The sequence below is a fragment of the Electrona antarctica genome, assembly GCF_951216825.1.
Source record: "Electrona antarctica genome assembly, chromosome: 19".
In the NCBI taxonomy this organism is placed as follows: domain Eukaryota; kingdom Metazoa; phylum Chordata; class Actinopteri; order Myctophiformes; family Myctophidae; genus Electrona; species Electrona antarctica.
In genome coordinates, this window is record NC_136800.1 from 8,289,728 (window position 1) to 8,307,393 (window position 17,666).

The following is a 17,666-nucleotide window of genomic DNA, read 5'->3' on the forward strand; positions in this document are numbered from 1 at the left end:
CCCATCTGAAAATATGTTCTTCCAGAAGCAAAGATTTGAGTTAAAAACTTTCGCTCTGAAAGAATATACCGGTATATTCAAAGATTTGTGCCACATTTTCACAATTTAAAAAAAAATAGCAGATCAACAAGCTTGTAGCGTTTTAATTCTTAAAACACCAAAAGGGGTTCCCGTTCAGAATGGGTTAATAAACAGAAAATTAAGAAGGGTGTCCAATTTCAATCAATCAGGTGAGAGAACCCATTTATCAGCTTCAAACTAGTAAGAGTGCACTGCCACTGACGTTAATACAATATTTACAAAGATACAGATTACATCAACAGGCATTTCTGGTGGAACTAAACTAATTATTATTTACTCAAGTACTGTTCTTAATTGCAATTTTACTTTACAGTATAGGTGTTTCTATCTGTTTTTTGATACTTTATAGTTCTCATTCCACCACATCTCAGAGGCTTACATTATACCTTACTACCAGATGTAGTGTAATTATGTGACATATTAGTTACTTTGCAGATCTAGATTATGAATACAAAACATACTTTAACTGATACATGATTATGCATTTTGGTAGGTTAAGGCTTAAGCTACCCAGCAGCACGTCGATAATTAAAATCAGCCCTGTGCAACATTAAAGTAATGTAACTTTAATGCTTTAGTACTTTTTAAGTTTGCTTTTGATGCCAACAGTTATGTACTTTTGCTCTGGTAAAATGTTTAGTGCAGGCCCTTTTCACTTGCAACAGCATATCTACATAGTGGTGTTGGTACTTAAATAATGAAAACAACAACTCGGTCCATCACTTTTAAAAACACCTCTTTTTTTTTACGTAACATAAAAACTTGCGTTCAGCTGAGAAACACAAAAGTGATGTGAACTGACAATATTTTAATGGGGGGGATAAAGCGCTGGAAGTGATCAATCGGCGCGGCGACCAAGTGATGCCCGGGGGACGGCTTTGATGTGGGCATCCTCAGAGGGACGCGGAGGACAATGCCCCCTTTGAGGGGCACGGAGAATGGCAGACGCTTCTCTCTCCCCTCGCTCGCTCACTCTCTCTCTACCGTCCCTCCCCCAAAACACTCTCTCTGTCTCTCTCTCTCTCTCTCTCTGTGCATGCCACCACATGTCACAACAGGCGATAGCCTTAACTACACAACTTTTTTTCCATATTATTTTTATGTTAATACATCAAAACAGCCCCTCCTCCTCCTCCTTGCCCTCCCACCCAATCACACCACCATCCCCATCCTCCCTCCCTCCCTCTCTATCTGTCACCGTCTCCCTCCCCTCTCTCTCCTTTCAACAGAACCAAACCCCTTTTGTAATAAACAGCCTTGGCAAGTTGCGCCCGATTCGCTTGTCACAAGTCTTAATGAATTCGTCTGTTTGTGCATTGGTCATGGGAGCATCCCCCCTCTCTCTCACTCCCTCTCTCTCCTCTTTTCCCCTCCCTCCCTCCCTGCACCAACACCCCCTGTTCCCTCCCCCTCTGTGGTGTTCCCCTCGCATGGGGGGGGGGGGGGGGGACTCTGTCTATATATACCCAGGGACCACTCCGGGGCAACCCCATTGTTCCCTCTAACATAAAACGTACAGACACAGATGCCCCCGCACAACAAGTGCCGCCGGAGACAGCGAGTGAGGCGGACGGTTTGTGACAGCGCTATAGAGCCACCAACGCTAGCCAGACTGACAACAGACCCACGGCACGGTGGGACCCTGGACATTATTACAGCCACCCTCTCTCTCTCTCTCTCTCTGCACGGCCTCGAGTCTCCCTCTCTTCTGCATCTTCCGCCGGTTCACCGACTCCGCCGCTATACCCCTCCACGTGCCGGTGTGTTTTGTACGAGCAGAGTTTGGATGGTCTCTGATGGTGTGAGAGGATGCTGCTGATGTCGTTGCTGCTGCTGCTGCTGCTGGGACTGTCCCAGCGCTGTGCGGTGGTGCTGGGAGCCCCCGCGGGCAGAGAGGTGTACAGGATGCCACAGACTGCACTCAGAGGTAACAGCTCCGCTCGCTGGTTCCAAACCGCCACTGTTATGTTACGTTTGCTGCAACCTTTTGCCCTTTTATGATGTGACTGCTCTGTCTGGCCACTAGAAACCCTAGCCTATAGCATCCCTGTTCCGCGGGGCAGTCGGCTATTTTCGGTGTAGAGGGAAATATTGGCGGACCCCGGGTCCTGGGGTACCCCGGGGGTTTAAGCTCGCTTAACCTCAGTATTGGGTAAACTCAGCATGAGAACATATAGAAAGTTGTTAAAACGCATTGCTTATTCAAAAGCAATCAAAATAAATCTGTTCACGGACACGATACAGAGGCCGAGTCAGAATCTTCTTTGCACAATATATACTGTTAAGAATATGTGTTAAGAAGGCAGCGAATGAATCTGACCCTAACAACACCATAGAAATGCTCCAGTCTAGATCACAGTTCCATCTATTGCAGGATGATGTATTTGATCAGTTCAGGTTTGTGTCGGGATTGATGAGGTTGTCTAAAGTGATGAGAAGCCCCATGCAGAGCAGAACAGTGATGCGATGCGCTGGTTTAAAACAACAACATGTCTATCCTGACCGTTTCACTATCCATTTCCACCAACTGAAACCTAAAGTTGTCAGTGAGCACGTTAAGTTGTCTTCTTTCACATGCAAGACGCGTTGCAAAGCAACAGTATATAGGCTCATACGTACTCCCACAATGGGCCTCTCTTATGGAGATAGATATGTTGCATAATGCATCACTGACATGACATGCCAAGTACAGCAGGACCCTGCCGCTGCACTGCTCCATGCACACGTGTGTGTGTGTGTGTGTGTGCGTGCGTGTGTGCGCGTGTGTTTTACCACAACAAGGGCCACAGGTCCGTGCCGCAGCCTCATGCCAGCCTGTGTCTCCCAGCCGGCACCCCAGGGCCTTGTCCCCTGTCCCCCGGCACCCCAGGGCCTTGTCCCCTTACCCGGCCAGCCTCTCTGCCCGCTCAGCCCTGCAGGCCTTTTCTAATTAAGTTTTCAATCAGCACCGTTAGTCGTCGTTAGCGGCCCCGGCCCTGTGATGTGGCGCGGTCGCGGAGGGGTGGGGTGGGGAGGACGGGGGGCGCGAGGTCGTCGGTCTCATTGAAGTGCGTCCGTGGAAGGCTCACCAAGCGCGCTGAGCGTGAGCTCGCTCCCCCTAACACTCTGGCAATGAGCTCAAAGAGCAGCATGAGAGAGAAGAGCGGCTACACGCACGCACACACACACAAAGCCATAGCAGCTCATACAAGAACACTTACACACATGGATGTGTTCCCACAGCCGTTTCTGTGAAACGACCTAGAAGTTATTTCTTTTGACCTGTTGTCAAATCTTTCCTTTAAAAGAATTGATTAAAAGGCGTTTAAACGTGTCTGAAATGCATGGACTGGCCATCATCACATGATGAATTCACTTTGGACTGGCCATCATCACATGATGAATTCACTTTGGACTGGCCATCATCACATGATGAATTCACTTTGGACTGGCCATCATCACATGATGAATTCACTTTGGACTGGCCATCATCACATGATGAATTCACTTTGGACTGGCCATCATCACATGATGAATTCCCAACGAGCGAAGAAGGCCTACTCACTGCAGTTCTACTGATGTGAACGTGTGTTTTGGGGTTCATCGCGCCACCGTTTCCACTAGACAAATGTATATGAAAATATCTATACAAGCTCACAACGGTCCTAGATAGAAGTGTAAAAAAATACATATAAATCTCGGGGTCCTTGACATGAAAAGGTTTGAGCACCACTGTTGCTGGATTTAGAAGACATTTTATAGAATCTGGTTTCAGGTCTCAATGTCTGTGCTCCTCTCTCTCTCTCTCTCTCTCTCTGTGGACCATCTCTCCCATTCCTCACCTCTATCTCTCTCTGTAGCCCTGTCCGACCGTGGCACGGTGGTCCTGGAGGCGGCGCTGACCAGCGCCCTGTCCAACGTGGAGCGAGCCTCGTCCGACAGGAGCCGGGCCGAGAGCAGCTGCCGGGACTGTGTGCCCTGTCTGTTCCAGGACTGCGGCCAGCGCTCCACTTCCTGCTGTAAGTAAGGCCATCATAAAATAAAACATTATACGGTACTCTATTGTTATGTAGCGGTTCTCAACCTTCTCAACCCATCGGGGCCGCTTAACGCGGCAGCTGAGAGGCTGTCGGCCGCGTGAAGTGGTCCGATGAAATGTCCTGAATTTCAATTCAGGAATGCATTGATTAAAACCCATTAAAACCATGCATACAATTTTTGATTTGAACCATTTTCCAAAAAAACGCTTTAAATTTAGAACAGTATTAAAGTGTAAAGCGTCTTTGGGTATACTCAGAAAAGCACTATATAAGTTTCAGATATTATTTTTATTTATTTTACTTGACAGCTGTCTCACTGTCTTCAGTATAAATACTTAACTGTCTCACTGTCTTCAGTATAAGACTTAACTGTTTCACTGTCTTCAGTATAAGACTTAACTGTCTCACTGTCTTCAGTATAAGACTTAACTGTCTCACTGTCTTCAGTATAATACTTAACTGTCTCACTGTCTTCAGTATAATACTTAACTGTCTCACTGTCTTCAGTATAAATACTTAACCGTTCTCTCCGTTTTTCCACCCACCATGCAGCCTCTCCCGCTCGCGCCACGTCCGAGCCCAGCTGCGACGTGATTGGCAAGGCCCAGAAGATGGCCGACGAAGGCGAGCGGAGCTGGGCTCTGAGCCAGGCGTGCGGCTTCTACCAGCGCCGCTGCCACGGGGCGGCCGAGCTGCAGGACAGGGAGAGCTGCATCCGCGTGATGGGAGAGAGCTGCAGCGCCCGCGTGCTCCAGTGCAGCCTACTGAACACCATGCAGAACCTGGAGCCCGCCACGCAGACACGCACACAAGGTCATTATGCACCGGATATACAGTATAATAGGCAGTGGCGGAAAAAGTTTTACATTTTTAAGTACAAGTAGCAATACTGCGATGTAGAAATAATCTCGGTTACAAGTAAAAGTCTGGAAAGTCCCGGGGACTGATTGTCACCTGGGTCCCCACCTGGGTCCCCCCCATGCAGTGGTGTGCGGTCAGATTATGTAATGTGTCGAGGGTCACAGCTAGAAGGTCCTGGGTTCGATTCCCGCTGGGGACGCTGGGGCACGCCCCCAGCGTCCCCAGCAGGAATCGAGAATTCTCTCATCAGTGCCCATACCTGAGGTGGGGTTGGCAAACGGGTAAACTGCCTCCCCCTGGCCAGCCGGGGCGTCTGATGGAGGGGAAAGGGACTGGTTGGAATAACGTGTTCCTTCCACGCGCTACGTCCATCCGGGGATATCCCCCCCCCCTGTCAGGTGAAAAGAAGCGGCTTGGACTCCTCATGCATTGAAGTAAGCATGAGGTCAGTCCGTTGCTCTCCCCAGGTTGGCAGAGGGAGTTTAGAGCGCCCTGGAATACATTAGATAATTGACACTGGGTGAAAAAAATGGTTTACAAAATCATGGGATAAAACATTTAAAAAAAGATATAATGCGTTGTGTTTTCTGACCACATTAATAATTGTCCCCTACCCATTCAGCGGTGTGCGGTCAGCGGTCGACCCCGGCCCCGGGGCAGAACAACGCCACCCAGCCCCGCTCCAGGATCGTCGGGGGGTCCCCGGCCACGCCGGGCAGCTGGCCCTGGCTGGTCAACCTGCAGCTGGACGGAGGGCTGATGTGTGGAGGGGTGCTGGTGGACAGCTCCTGGGTGGTCACCGCCGCACACTGCTTTGCAGGGTGAGTCCGTTTGGACGTGTGCACTGTGTGCGCCAGCACTGGCCTCACCATGATTCCATTCCATGCAACCAAACGGTTGCGAGTAGCTGCATCTAGTTGCATGCAACCACAGTAGCCAGCCCGCCGTATATGCTACGCGATCGCCTATAGAGCTCCAGGAGTTACTATAGAGGCCCCCCGCTGAACATGTCCTCAAAGTCATGCATCCAACAAGCTTTGAACTGAGCAGATTGGACTTTCCGTTCCAGAGATAATGGCCAAAACATCTTGAAAACGACCATTTTCACCGATTTTCGATTGAGTTTTGGCCATTAGGTCAAACACTCACTATAACAAACTAACAAACTATAGATACATATTTTTTTAGGATCCTATCAAGGACCCACATACAGCACATGTATGTTGAATGCTTGTTAAAATGACCAGTGCCACAGTGTCTGACCGTCTGTCTGTCTGACACACAGAAGCCGCAGTGAGAGCTACTGGACGGCTGTGATGGGAGAGTTTGACATCACCAAGACCGACCCCGATGAGCAGGTCCTCAAGGTCAACCGCATCATCCCGCATCCCAAGGTCAGTGGCTTTCATTCAAAACAACGTTATCCAGTACCATGAACCGCGAACTCCTATCGTTTAGGGTTAGGGAATCAATCAATCAATCAATCAATCAATCAGGTGGCCTCACTGTCTGCCTGTCAGAGTTCTTGGGGTTAAAACATTTCTGCCCATTATGTCCAACAAATATTATTTGTGGGAGGGCTCAACTGGAGGAAAACTACTAGGATTGAGTTAACATTTATGTCCAATACCGTTTTTAATTTGATCACACAAATTTGACTGCTTTGTCCAAAAGGACAATCGCTGCTGAAGATGTCTTAAGACAGAGGTAAACTAACCAATAACAACTAAATTACTAAAGAATTAAGGGGGTAGGGGGGGGGGTCTATGCCCAAATACAGAGACCAGATTGAAAGAGGGTTTGTTAATAACAAAACAACAAAAAGACTTGCACACTGAACTGAAAATGGAGGCTCTTAAAGTCTGTCCTTTCCTCTGCAGTTCAACCCAAAGACGTTCAACAACGACATCGCCCTGGTGGAGCTGACGTCTCCGGCGGTGCTGTCAGAGCGCGTCACCCCCGTGTGTCTCCCCTCCGACATAGACCCCCCGACCGGCAGCCCCTGCCTTGTGGCCGGCTGGGGCTCCCTCTATGAAGGTAAAGATTAACCACATAATTCACTCGTTTCACTCGTCAGAACTGTCTACCAATGTGTATTTACATTTGTATTATTTGTTTAATATACATATATTTTATTATTTGTTTTATATATATTAAAAATATCATCCCGGGTGGAACCCGCATTATGTCCAAAACTGTTACTTTTCCCGATTAAAATTCAAACATAGCAAAAGTAGCCAGATCTACAAGCTCAAACCTTGTTTCGAGCTGGCGGATCTGCTACTTTCTATGCTTCTGTGATGTTGTAGTTTGATCGAGCTGGGCACTGATTAACAGAAAAAAACCCACGTACAATATGGAGATCAGAGGTTTCTTCCCAACAACAACGCTATATCTATGGCGTGTCTTCCCTTCCAGACGGCCCGTCGGCTGACGTGGTGATGGAGGCCAAGGTGCCCCTGCTGCCTCAGAGCACCTGTAAGAGCACCCTGGGCAAAGACCTGGTGACCAACACCATGCTGTGTGCCGGCTACCTCTCTGGAGGCATCGACTCCTGCCAGGTGGGTCCAGTTAACACACGCCTTAACACTACCTCTAGTCTGGAGGCATCGACTCCTGCCAGGTGGGTCCAATTAAGACACACCTTAACACTACCTCTAGTCTGGAGGCATGACTCCTGCCAGGTGGGTCCAATTAAGACACACCTTAACACTACCTCTAGTCTGGAGGCATCGACTCCTGCCAGGTGGGTCCAATTAACACACACCAACAACATAACCTGTCTTCTGCTGGAAGGATTAACTGCTCCATCAGATAAAATCAGCTTCAAGAATCTTACGGATGATCTCTAGAGATTCTCTCTAGAGATCATCCTCTAGAGATCATCCGTAAGATTCTTGAAGCTGACAGTGGTTCCCAAACTTTTTAGCGTGAGGTCCAAGCTGTGAGTTTGTAGATCTTCTATTTTCACTGTTTTGGGAAACACTGATCTAGAGCATAATACTTATATAGTATACTTGCTGCCTCAGAGCACCTGTAAGAGCACCCTGGGCAAAGACCTGGTGACCAACACCATGCTGTGTGCCGGCTACCTCTCTGGAGGCATCGACTCCTGCCAGGTGGGTCCAATTAACACACCTTAACACTACCTCTAGTCTGGAGGCATCGACTCCTGCCAGGTGGGTCCAATTAACACACCTTAACACTACCTCTAGTCTGGAGGCATGACTCCTGCCAGGTGGGTCCAATTAAGACAAACCTTAACACTACCTCTAGTCTGGAGGCATCGACTCCTGCCAGGTGGGTCCAATTAAGACACACCTTAACACTACCTCTAGTCTGGAGGCATGACTCCTGCCAGGTGGGTCCAATTAAGACAAACCTTAACACTACCTCTAGTCTGGAGGCATCGACTCCTGCCAGGTGGGTCCAATTAAGACAAACCTTAACACTACCTCTAGTCTGGAGGCATCGACTCCTGCCAGGTGGGTCCAATTAAGACACACCTTAACACTACCTCTAGTCTGGAGGCATCGACTCCTGCCAGGTGGGTCCAATTAACACACACCAACAACATAACCTGTCTTCTGCTGGAAGGATTAACTGCTCCATCAGATAAAATCAGCTTCAAGAATCTTATGGATGATCTCTAGAGAGAACAGTGGTTCCCAAACTTTTTAGCGTGAGGTCCAAGCTGTGAGTTTGTAGATCTCCTATTTTCACTGTTTTGGGAAACACTGATCTAGAGCATAATACTTATATAGTATACTTTTTTTTGCAGGGTGATTCGGGAGGCCCGCTGATCTACCAGGACCGCACGTCGGGCCGCTTCCAGCTCTACGGCATCACCTCCTGGGGAGACGGATGTGGAGAGAAGGGCAAGCCCGGCGTTTACACCCGGGTCACAGCTTTCTCCGACTGGATCCAGGCTGAGATACAGAGTACGTTGTACCCACTGTCTTAAACTGTCTCGTATGTGGTGAAGTAATTCACTGCTGTAGTAAAATGCTGAATACAATCTTGACCTGCTGCATACAAGGAGAACTAGACAACATCCAGCCACTAGATGTCACACTTTTACATTTCCCAGTTACCTCTACAAGGCATCATAGGCAACACACAGTCTATTACAACATTATGCAATGGCTTGCTCACAAGCCACCAGCTTATGTCTTACAGAGGTAAATTAACCAATAACAACTAAATTACTAAAGAATTAAAGGGGGGGGGGGGGGGTCTATGCCCAAATACAGAGGCCAGATTGAAAGAGGGTTTGTTAATAACAAAACAACAAAAAGACTTGCACTCAACTGAAAATTGAGGCTCTTAAAGCTCTTTAGATGCAAAAACAGTTACAAAAGTGCAAAACCATGGTGACATGGTGAAACAAACCAGTGGTGATGGTCTGAACCGAAATGTCTACTCTGTCACTTTTTTTCACCATATGTCACTTTTGTAAGTAAAGGAGGTTGTTTTAAAAACGCCATTGACAATGAAGGGAGAATTTACGTCATATTGTCTCCCATTATGTCATATTGTCTCTTTATTGTTAATGGCATTTAATGTTTGTTGGCACCGTTTGTTTTATATCATCTATAATCAACATGAGTTATAGACTTTAATATATTAGCGCCCCTCAATTCAGACAGGTGTGATTTTTGCATTCCAAAGAGCCTCAATTGTTTCAGTGTGCGAGCCTTTGTCATTTATGTACATTCATGCATGGCCTCTCACACCTGTTTTCAATCAGCCCTATACTATAAGCCTTGGGTTGAGAGAGCACAAACTTCCCTACCCACGTTTTCGTTAATAACAAAACGCCATCTTCCTAGAATCTTTCGGGAGTCGAGAGCCAACGTGTTCGGAGCTGCTCAAGACCACGGAGATGTCGGAAGAGGAGCAGAGGACGGAGTTCAGCTCCCTCTGTCGCTTCTACGCCGTGAGCTGTCCGCCAGGGCAGTCCGTCTCCACCTGCAACCGCATGGCCGAGGAGAAGTGCCTCACGCGCTTCAAGAAGTGCCGTATGTACCCATTATTACATCAGTGGTTCTCAAACCTTTTCGTGTCAAGGACCCCCACATTGACACTCATTAGCCTGCCGGACCCCCCCCCCCCCCCCCCCCCCCATTCGAAATGATATGCCATAATAAGAGAAGATGCCATAATAGAGCTAACGGCTCTAGCTGAGTTTTAGCAGTGATTCTCAACCATTTATGTCAAGGACCCCAGATTTGACCTCAATTAGGCTACGGACCCCCATTGTCTAAAGGGATCCATTTTATCCAATCAGGAGAGAGATCCCCAAATTTTTGAGGGGCGCTACAGTAGCTCCTCCTATATTCAGTTATAGTGTAGATTCTTGTCCTAACACAAACATTAAATGCCATTGACAATGAATGGAGAATTTACGTCATATGTGGACGAGCAAATCGACTATTTTGTCCTAACGCAAAGATTAAATTCCATTGACAATATCATCATACATCATGAAGATGTACTGTATGATTATAAGAGCGCCGGCTCACTTCACACGGGTGCGATTTTTAAATGTCGTAATAACTATATTGTATTCTATTCTACCATACAGATTTATTACAATAATGTTTCATTCGTTAAAAATGAGTTGAGGATTGCAGTGTTAATGGTGATTCTTAGTGATGCAGTATACCTCCTCCATCATGAACATCTCCATCATGGATCTGTTCTCTCGTGCTCCTCCTCCAGAGCTGCGCTCCTTCCTGCAGACCCTGCTGGACCTGCTGCAGAGGGCCGAGGACTACATCCGGGACAAGGTGGACCTGACCTTCTTCACGCAGACCCTTCCTCAGCTGGTGGAGCACATCTACAGCACCGCCTTCGCCCACACCCGAGACCGCCGGGACCTGGGGGGCCACACCCGAGACAGCCGGGACCTGGGGGGCCACATCCGAGACCGCCGGGACCTGGGGGGCCACACCCGAGACCGCCGGGACCTGGGGGGCCACATCCGGGACCTTGGGGCCCGCCTGGGTCACACACACACAGCAGGTACACCAGAGATTCTGATGGAATTGCCATATATACAGTGCAAACAAACAAACAAATGAGCACGGCGGATTGACTCCTATGGATATGAAGCATCAACTGATGTATGACTGACTGACTGACAATGGTAAAGAATTTAATTTACAGAGCCACCTCTGACAATAGCGCCGGGACAATTTGTTTCTTTTTGAACCACAATTCTTATACGAGATGATTCTATAAGACGACCCAATAATGTTATTCTCCATAGAAAAAAATACTTGTGACCAAGGGGTTCAAAAGAGTGATGGCAGCCAGCCGCAGGACTTCAGTACTCTTTCACTCACAGAATAGTGTGTTGTTGTGGATTGTGGTCCACCACGTCATTGTAAAGTGGTGTTATTCCCTGCAGAACAGCTAGGAGGCGCTGACGGCTCAGAGGATCAGCGGAGGCCTCCTCCGGCTCTGTTCAAAGAAGTGGGCCCCCTGGTGGAGGACTGGGAGAAGTACCTGACAGACCTGGCCGACAACCTAGAGCAGCAGCCAGCAGCACACAGCACCGACTCCCCCTCCACCTCCTCCACAGCACTCAGACAGGAGGAAAAGCTCTTCATACAGGTAGGTCACGTGTCCCTGCCTGGGGGAGGTATAGGCTACATTTAGTACAGTAGACCTACTTGAAGAGACATTGCATTCACCGCTGGAAGAGAATGCAGTCACTCAATGTTAATAGTATTTGTAGTAGATGGCAGTAGCAGTTTGAAATTTGAACCCTATGGCCAGAAAAATAATGCAGTCTGTGTTTGACTAGGGTTTGATTGGATTGCTGAATTCTTGCTTTGGTGCACTTCGCTCCTTGTGGAGAGGGGGGAGGCTGTAATGCATGGGGGCGTGACTTGTAGTCCAGGAAGAAAGTGAGACCACATTTTGGTCATGAACATCATGGGGGCATGACTAAAATATCTAAAAACGCATATTGCACACATAAATACCCCAGTCTTGTGTCCTAATCAGATCATTAAAAATAAGATCCGATTGCAAAAGGACCTTTAAGTACAAAGTTTAGACTTTTACTATACTTGCAGATGTGCATCTTTCAGTACTTTTGTACTGTACTTTTAGTCAAAATATGACTAAAACTAAATGAAATTGTATTCAATAGACTATCACTACAACACTGGTGTGCGTGTGTCTCCTCTCCTACGCAGGCAGCAGAGCCCTCCTTACAGCAGCTGGAAGGACAGTACCTGTCTGTCATATCGGCGCTACGCTCTAAACTGGACACCAAGCCTGCTCCTCCCATGATGCTGCACCTGGACACCCTCTCCTTCCTGCAGGACCTTCCCAACCCCTCGGGAACGCCCGCGGACCCCACCGACCCGTCCTCCTTTCCCTCCGAGGACTACCACACTCCCGACGCGTCGTTCCTGAGCGTCCTCATTGGCGAAATACAGAAAATGAACAAACAGAAAGGAACTTCAGCCGAAGAAGCAAACAACGGCTCTTTGGACGGAACGCCGTCCTTGGCGTCGGAGGATCCTTCTTCGCCCCCGTCCGGCCCGGTCCCGTCCACGTCCACGGGCGCCGTTCAGACGGACTCGGAAGGTGACCGCCTTGTGACGACGTCCTCTATGCCCGCACTGGGCGCGTTGTTCCCTCGCCTGCAGGCCTTGAAGCTGCACAGCAGACGCAGGAGGAGTCCTTTTCTTCGCAAGAGGCAGATACCTGGATCCAATGGGAAAGGTATAATATGAGCTACATATAACATATCTGTCATCAGATGACAGATTAACCACATTAACATTACTCTAATAGACCCCCAGGTGGGGGTTAGAATATTCAAATATCATGTCTTCCCTGTGTATTTTTTGTTAATTCCTGAAAGCTGAAAGCCTTTAAGTCAAAAGGCCCAATTGAAAATACACCATTTTTCTGACATCATAACCCGTCCCTAACCCCTTCCCCATTATCATACAACACACAGCTGTGGGCGAGGCAGGGCTGCACGATATGGACAGTTTCATAAGTTTCATATCTCGGTATTTATGCCAAATATTGCGATACCGATATACGATATTGCCTTTAAAATGTCTTATTCTATATTGTTGCAACATTGAAAACTAAACTTTATTCAAAAAAGTGCGTTAGTGAGTTTGTTAACACACTGGACCAGAGCTAACAACAACGCAACATAGCACATAGTATACCTGTAAACTACAAAATGGTCCAAGGTTGATTTCATGCCCCTTCACCAGCCAATCTAATGTCTTTGGTCCAGTAGATGATCTTACTTCATGAAGTGCATTATCTTCTTCGTTGTAGTTTGTGCCGTTGTGACGGAGTCCTCGCAGCGTGTCAGCCAGGTTCGAGACTCGTACCGCTGGGTCCTGGGCATCCCGACCAAGAACCTCCACATGACCTTCCAAGAGGTACAAAATCCTTACAAATACTATGACGACAGAGAGGAATGAGAGTTTGACCAAGCTTCCCAAAAGAACAAAACATCATATCGTTGCCGTCAGGCAGAAACCTCTTGGGCTCCATTTTCGTCAGCGCTAAACCCCTTATCCCTAAACTTCTTTGCCTTTTTACTATTTTGCTAAACATTTTTGAATAGTTCAAATGGCCGTCGACAAGCTCACAACGTGTCAATGTAGATTGGCTGGTTGAACTATTCAAAAATGTTTTGCAAAATAGTAAAAAAAGGCAAAGAAGTTTAGGGATTAGGGGTTTAGCGCTGACGAAAATGGAGCCCCTTATCTCCTTCTCCATATTTGAACAGTTTTGGACATAAGGTTTCCTCCCGACAGAGGCAATATATTTCACGTTTAAATGAAAATGCACCTCCTTAAAGGGTTTGTGAGTTTCTTATGTGTATTAGAAAATCACAAAAATCTATGAGAAGACAGCAAAAAAAGTCTGTCAATTTCGGTGCAAAAGTAGATATTTGAAAAAGAAAATGGATTTCCCAGGGTCAGAAATTGGTTTTGGAATGCATTTTTTGAAGTAAATGTTATTATGTTTTGAAACACTCATGTAAGAAATCTAGTACACTACAGTATGAATGAAATCTAGGGAAAACAAACAAAGGTGCTGAATCACATTCTCTAGCACTCCCTTTGTGCTGCAGTGTTCGTTGACGTTGTTCGTCGACTACCTTTTTGCACTGACGAAAACTAAATGAAAACAAAGCTATGACGACAAAAACTAAGACTAAATATATTGACAATTTCGTCAACAAATAAAAACTAGACTAAAATGTTAGGAAGGGACTAGTGGACAAGAGATCCAGTACAAGTAAAAGACAAGTCGTTTTACACTTGGTTGCATGCTGAAAATAGTCGATCTACAAGCTCGCAGCACGACGCGTTGTGAGCTTGTAGATCGGCAAGTGTCAAATCAGTCATTATGATGGCATCAAGGCCCGACAAAATACATTTTAGTCGACTAAATCAACTGTAGAATTAGTCGGCTAAAATCTTATATTTAGTCGACTAAAACTAGACTAAACATTCCAGGTGACTAAAATGGTGAAATAAAAATGTGCTGTCAACAGGTGCTGGTGGATCTCAGCTCCAAGAACGACCGGGGTTTGTACGAGGCGCGCGTCCGGGCCCAGGTGGGGGGCCGACCTTTGACCTTCTACAGCCTGGTGGGCCTGGAGAACGAGTCGTTCTACCGCAGCATGCCGCGCATCATCGCTCTGGCGCTGGACGGGCTCAAGACGTAACTTTTGGCCACACCCCACCCCACCCCGCCCAGAATTGACGCAGAGTGAAAACGCTGCAAAGAGGAAGCCTTCGCCGTGACTTCCGGTGGTTACGATAGCGGGAGACGGCGCGAGCAGAGAGAGAGAGAGAGAGAGACAGAGAGAGAGAGAGAGACAGAGAGAGCGAGAGACATAGAGAGAGAGAGAGAGCGCAGTCAGAGGAAAGCAGTGGGACTACCGTGTTTCGGGATTGTATACGCTTAGTTTTTAGGGTGCAAATGTAACCAAAAGGCTATATAATCCATTTGGTTACATTTTCACCTCTCAGAGTTACAAGTGCTTTCAGGTGGGACTGGGAGACAACACGCTAGTGCTCTCAGACTCAGAGAGACAACCAAATGGACTCGAGTAAGTTGTACCCTCTTGGAGTTACAAGTGGTTTTCAGATGGGAGACAGGCTCGGACTAGACTTTTATGTTTTCAGATGGGAGACAGGCTTTGACTAGACTTTTATGTTTTCAGATGGGAGACAGGCTCTGACTAGACTTTGATGGCTGGCGCCCCCCCTTGCGGGAAGGAACACATTTATATTTGCGAGACACTTCATTTCTGTGACGTGAGAACCTGACTTTTGTCTCACAACAACACACAACAAACACACAAGCATGAATGTATCAAGACAACAGAAGACGAGACAGGCCGCCCATGATGAAAGCCACAGAGTGTGTGTTTTGTTTGTGGCTGGAGGGAGTGTAACAGAGTTAAATACAGTCTGTCCTTAAAGATGGAGTGCCGTGATCCCCCCCCTAAAACATGATCATCAGGTACTATGATAATACTATAGGAGGAAGATTGTTTTAAAAAAAGTGTACAGAAATGTTTTAAATTATGTTTTTATGTGGCCTTAGCACCACCCACCTGAACTTAAGCCTTGCCCACAGCTGTCATGTATGATAATGGGGGAGGAGTTAGGGTTATGATGTCGCTAAAGTAGTGTATTTCGATTAGGCCTTTAGACTCGAAGGCTTTCAGCTTTCAGGAAGAAACCAAAAATACACAGGGAAGACATATTTTGTATTATTATAACCACACCTGGGGGTCTAATAGAGTAATGTTAACTCCATAGACACATACAAAACAGAAAAAGTACAAAAATCATGGCACTCCATCTTTAATTTATGAGCATGTGTACAAAAATAAGTAAGTTATTCATGTTTGGTTTCATTTTTTTCTTGTCGCAAAGGTTGAACCTCTTATGAGGTGCACAGACTGTACATAGTTACCTAATTGCTATCTTTATTACAATATTTATTTGTATAGAGAAAATTATTTGTATTTTTGTAAAAAAAGAAAAAAAGAAAAAGAAATGAGAAAGGAATAAAATTTGAATTCTTGTCAGTGGCGTTGAATTTAAATATGGCAAGAACACAAACACCACAACAGACAACATAACAAAGCACACCTGTGTGAAGTAAGCGGTGCAACTAAACATTTATTGTTATAGTTACTGTACTGTGCTCTGTACTGTGCTCTGTACTGTACTGTGATTATTTTTGGAAAAATCTTAAGTCTTTGAAACATCCAGACCCCTATGAACGCGGCCAGGGTGCCGGCCAGGTTTCCGGCGAGCCTCCCCATGAGAAATGACAGAGTTACCGCGTGGGGTTCCTCGGCGGGGGGTCCCCGGGGGGTGGTCCCCAGGAACGAACGTGCCCAGGGCTCCTACTGTAGTGTAGTCTGTGCCACTTTAAGCTGTGCTGTACTCTACTGTACTCTACTGGCCACTTTAGGGTGTGGGGGTGCTGCTGGGACACGTACAGTACGTACACGTATACTTACACATGCATACACACATAGCTGCGTAATGTAGCGGAGGCACCGCTTCATTTTTTTCTGTAAAAGCCTGGGGTCACAGTCCACAGAGGCCATGCGCTATTTGTGGCCGCTTTTCATGGAAACGTTTGGGAAGCCATCGTCCTGAATTGAACTTTTAACATCACGCGATCAAGCCGACAGAGAGAAATGCGCTAATCCCATGGTGCATTGCTGCCCGTCTACACAGCATGTGGCTTAATGCCAAGCAGCACATTTTCTGCTCTCAACAAGTTTGAATTCTCGCTGGTCATGGTTGCTCATGGCAGTGGTTCCCAAAGTGGGGTCCAGGGACCCCCAGGGGTCCTTGAGGGAGTTCCAGGGGGTCCCCAGCTAAATGATAGTTTGGAACCAAAAATGGACCCTTATGGGTCTGTAACTGTGTACAAATGGAACCTCTCAGATTAAAAAAATGGTACTTACAATTTTGAGGTACTTGTCCACTTTTTGAGGGGTGCTAGCCCCTCCTATATACAGGTTTTTTTTTAATCACTTAGATTTTCATAAATTTTTTGAACAAACACAATAGCAAAAGACAAACACAGCACAAACAAACATGAAAAACAAAAAAATAAAATAAAATAAAATTGACAATGCGTATCAAATACCTAGACATATTCTGGTGTTCCTCATTCCCCCATGCCCTCATTGATCATGATCAGGTCATTAAATATTGTCCATTTGGACCATTTGTCCTATATACAGGTTTAATGAATCATCAACAATGAAGGGAAAATGTACGTCATATTGTCCCTTTATTGTTAATGGCATTTAATGTTTGTGTTACATCACCTAATCAACATGAGTTAGACTTTAATATATTAGCGCCAGATTGACAGATTTTAGTTAGTAGTTACTTTGCAGATTTAGATTATGAAATACAAAACATACAGCCTGTGCAGCTCCGGGCTCATTAGCATTCCCATCAGGCATTGCAGCTGCTCTGGTGCATGGCGGCCGACAGCTAAGGACCGCCTTCTTCTCGCACTCCCTCCTCCTTATTCCTGGACGGGGAACTGGAACTGCAGTCCAATCTGGCTCAACCTTTACATACCGGCCGGTCAGTGCGTCAATGGCCATTGTGACTCAGACCATTGTACTGTACAGCAGTTGGTCTCAAA

At 46.6% G+C, this 17,666-nt stretch overlaps 1 protein-coding gene across 1 annotated transcript; it reads left to right on the forward strand.

The window, feature by feature from the left end:
• Positions 1 to 1,890: 1,890 nt before the first annotated feature.
• Positions 1,891 to 16,071, forward strand: prss56 (serine protease 56; the record flags this gene model as incomplete). Its single annotated transcript, XM_079530341.1, has 14 exons — positions 1,891 to 2,008; positions 3,921 to 4,079; positions 4,653 to 4,913; positions 5,584 to 5,782; positions 6,247 to 6,355; positions 6,842 to 6,998; positions 7,380 to 7,522; positions 8,743 to 8,902; positions 9,794 to 9,982; positions 10,686 to 10,988; positions 11,377 to 11,582; positions 12,173 to 12,707; positions 13,287 to 13,393; positions 14,521 to 16,071. 14 exons carry the CDS (start codon positions 1,891 to 1,893, stop codon positions 14,692 to 14,694), a joined length of 2,820 nt encoding a protein of 939 aa, XP_079386467.1. The 3' UTR covers positions 14,695 to 16,071.
• Between the last annotated feature and the right edge of the window lie 1,595 nt (positions 16,072 to 17,666).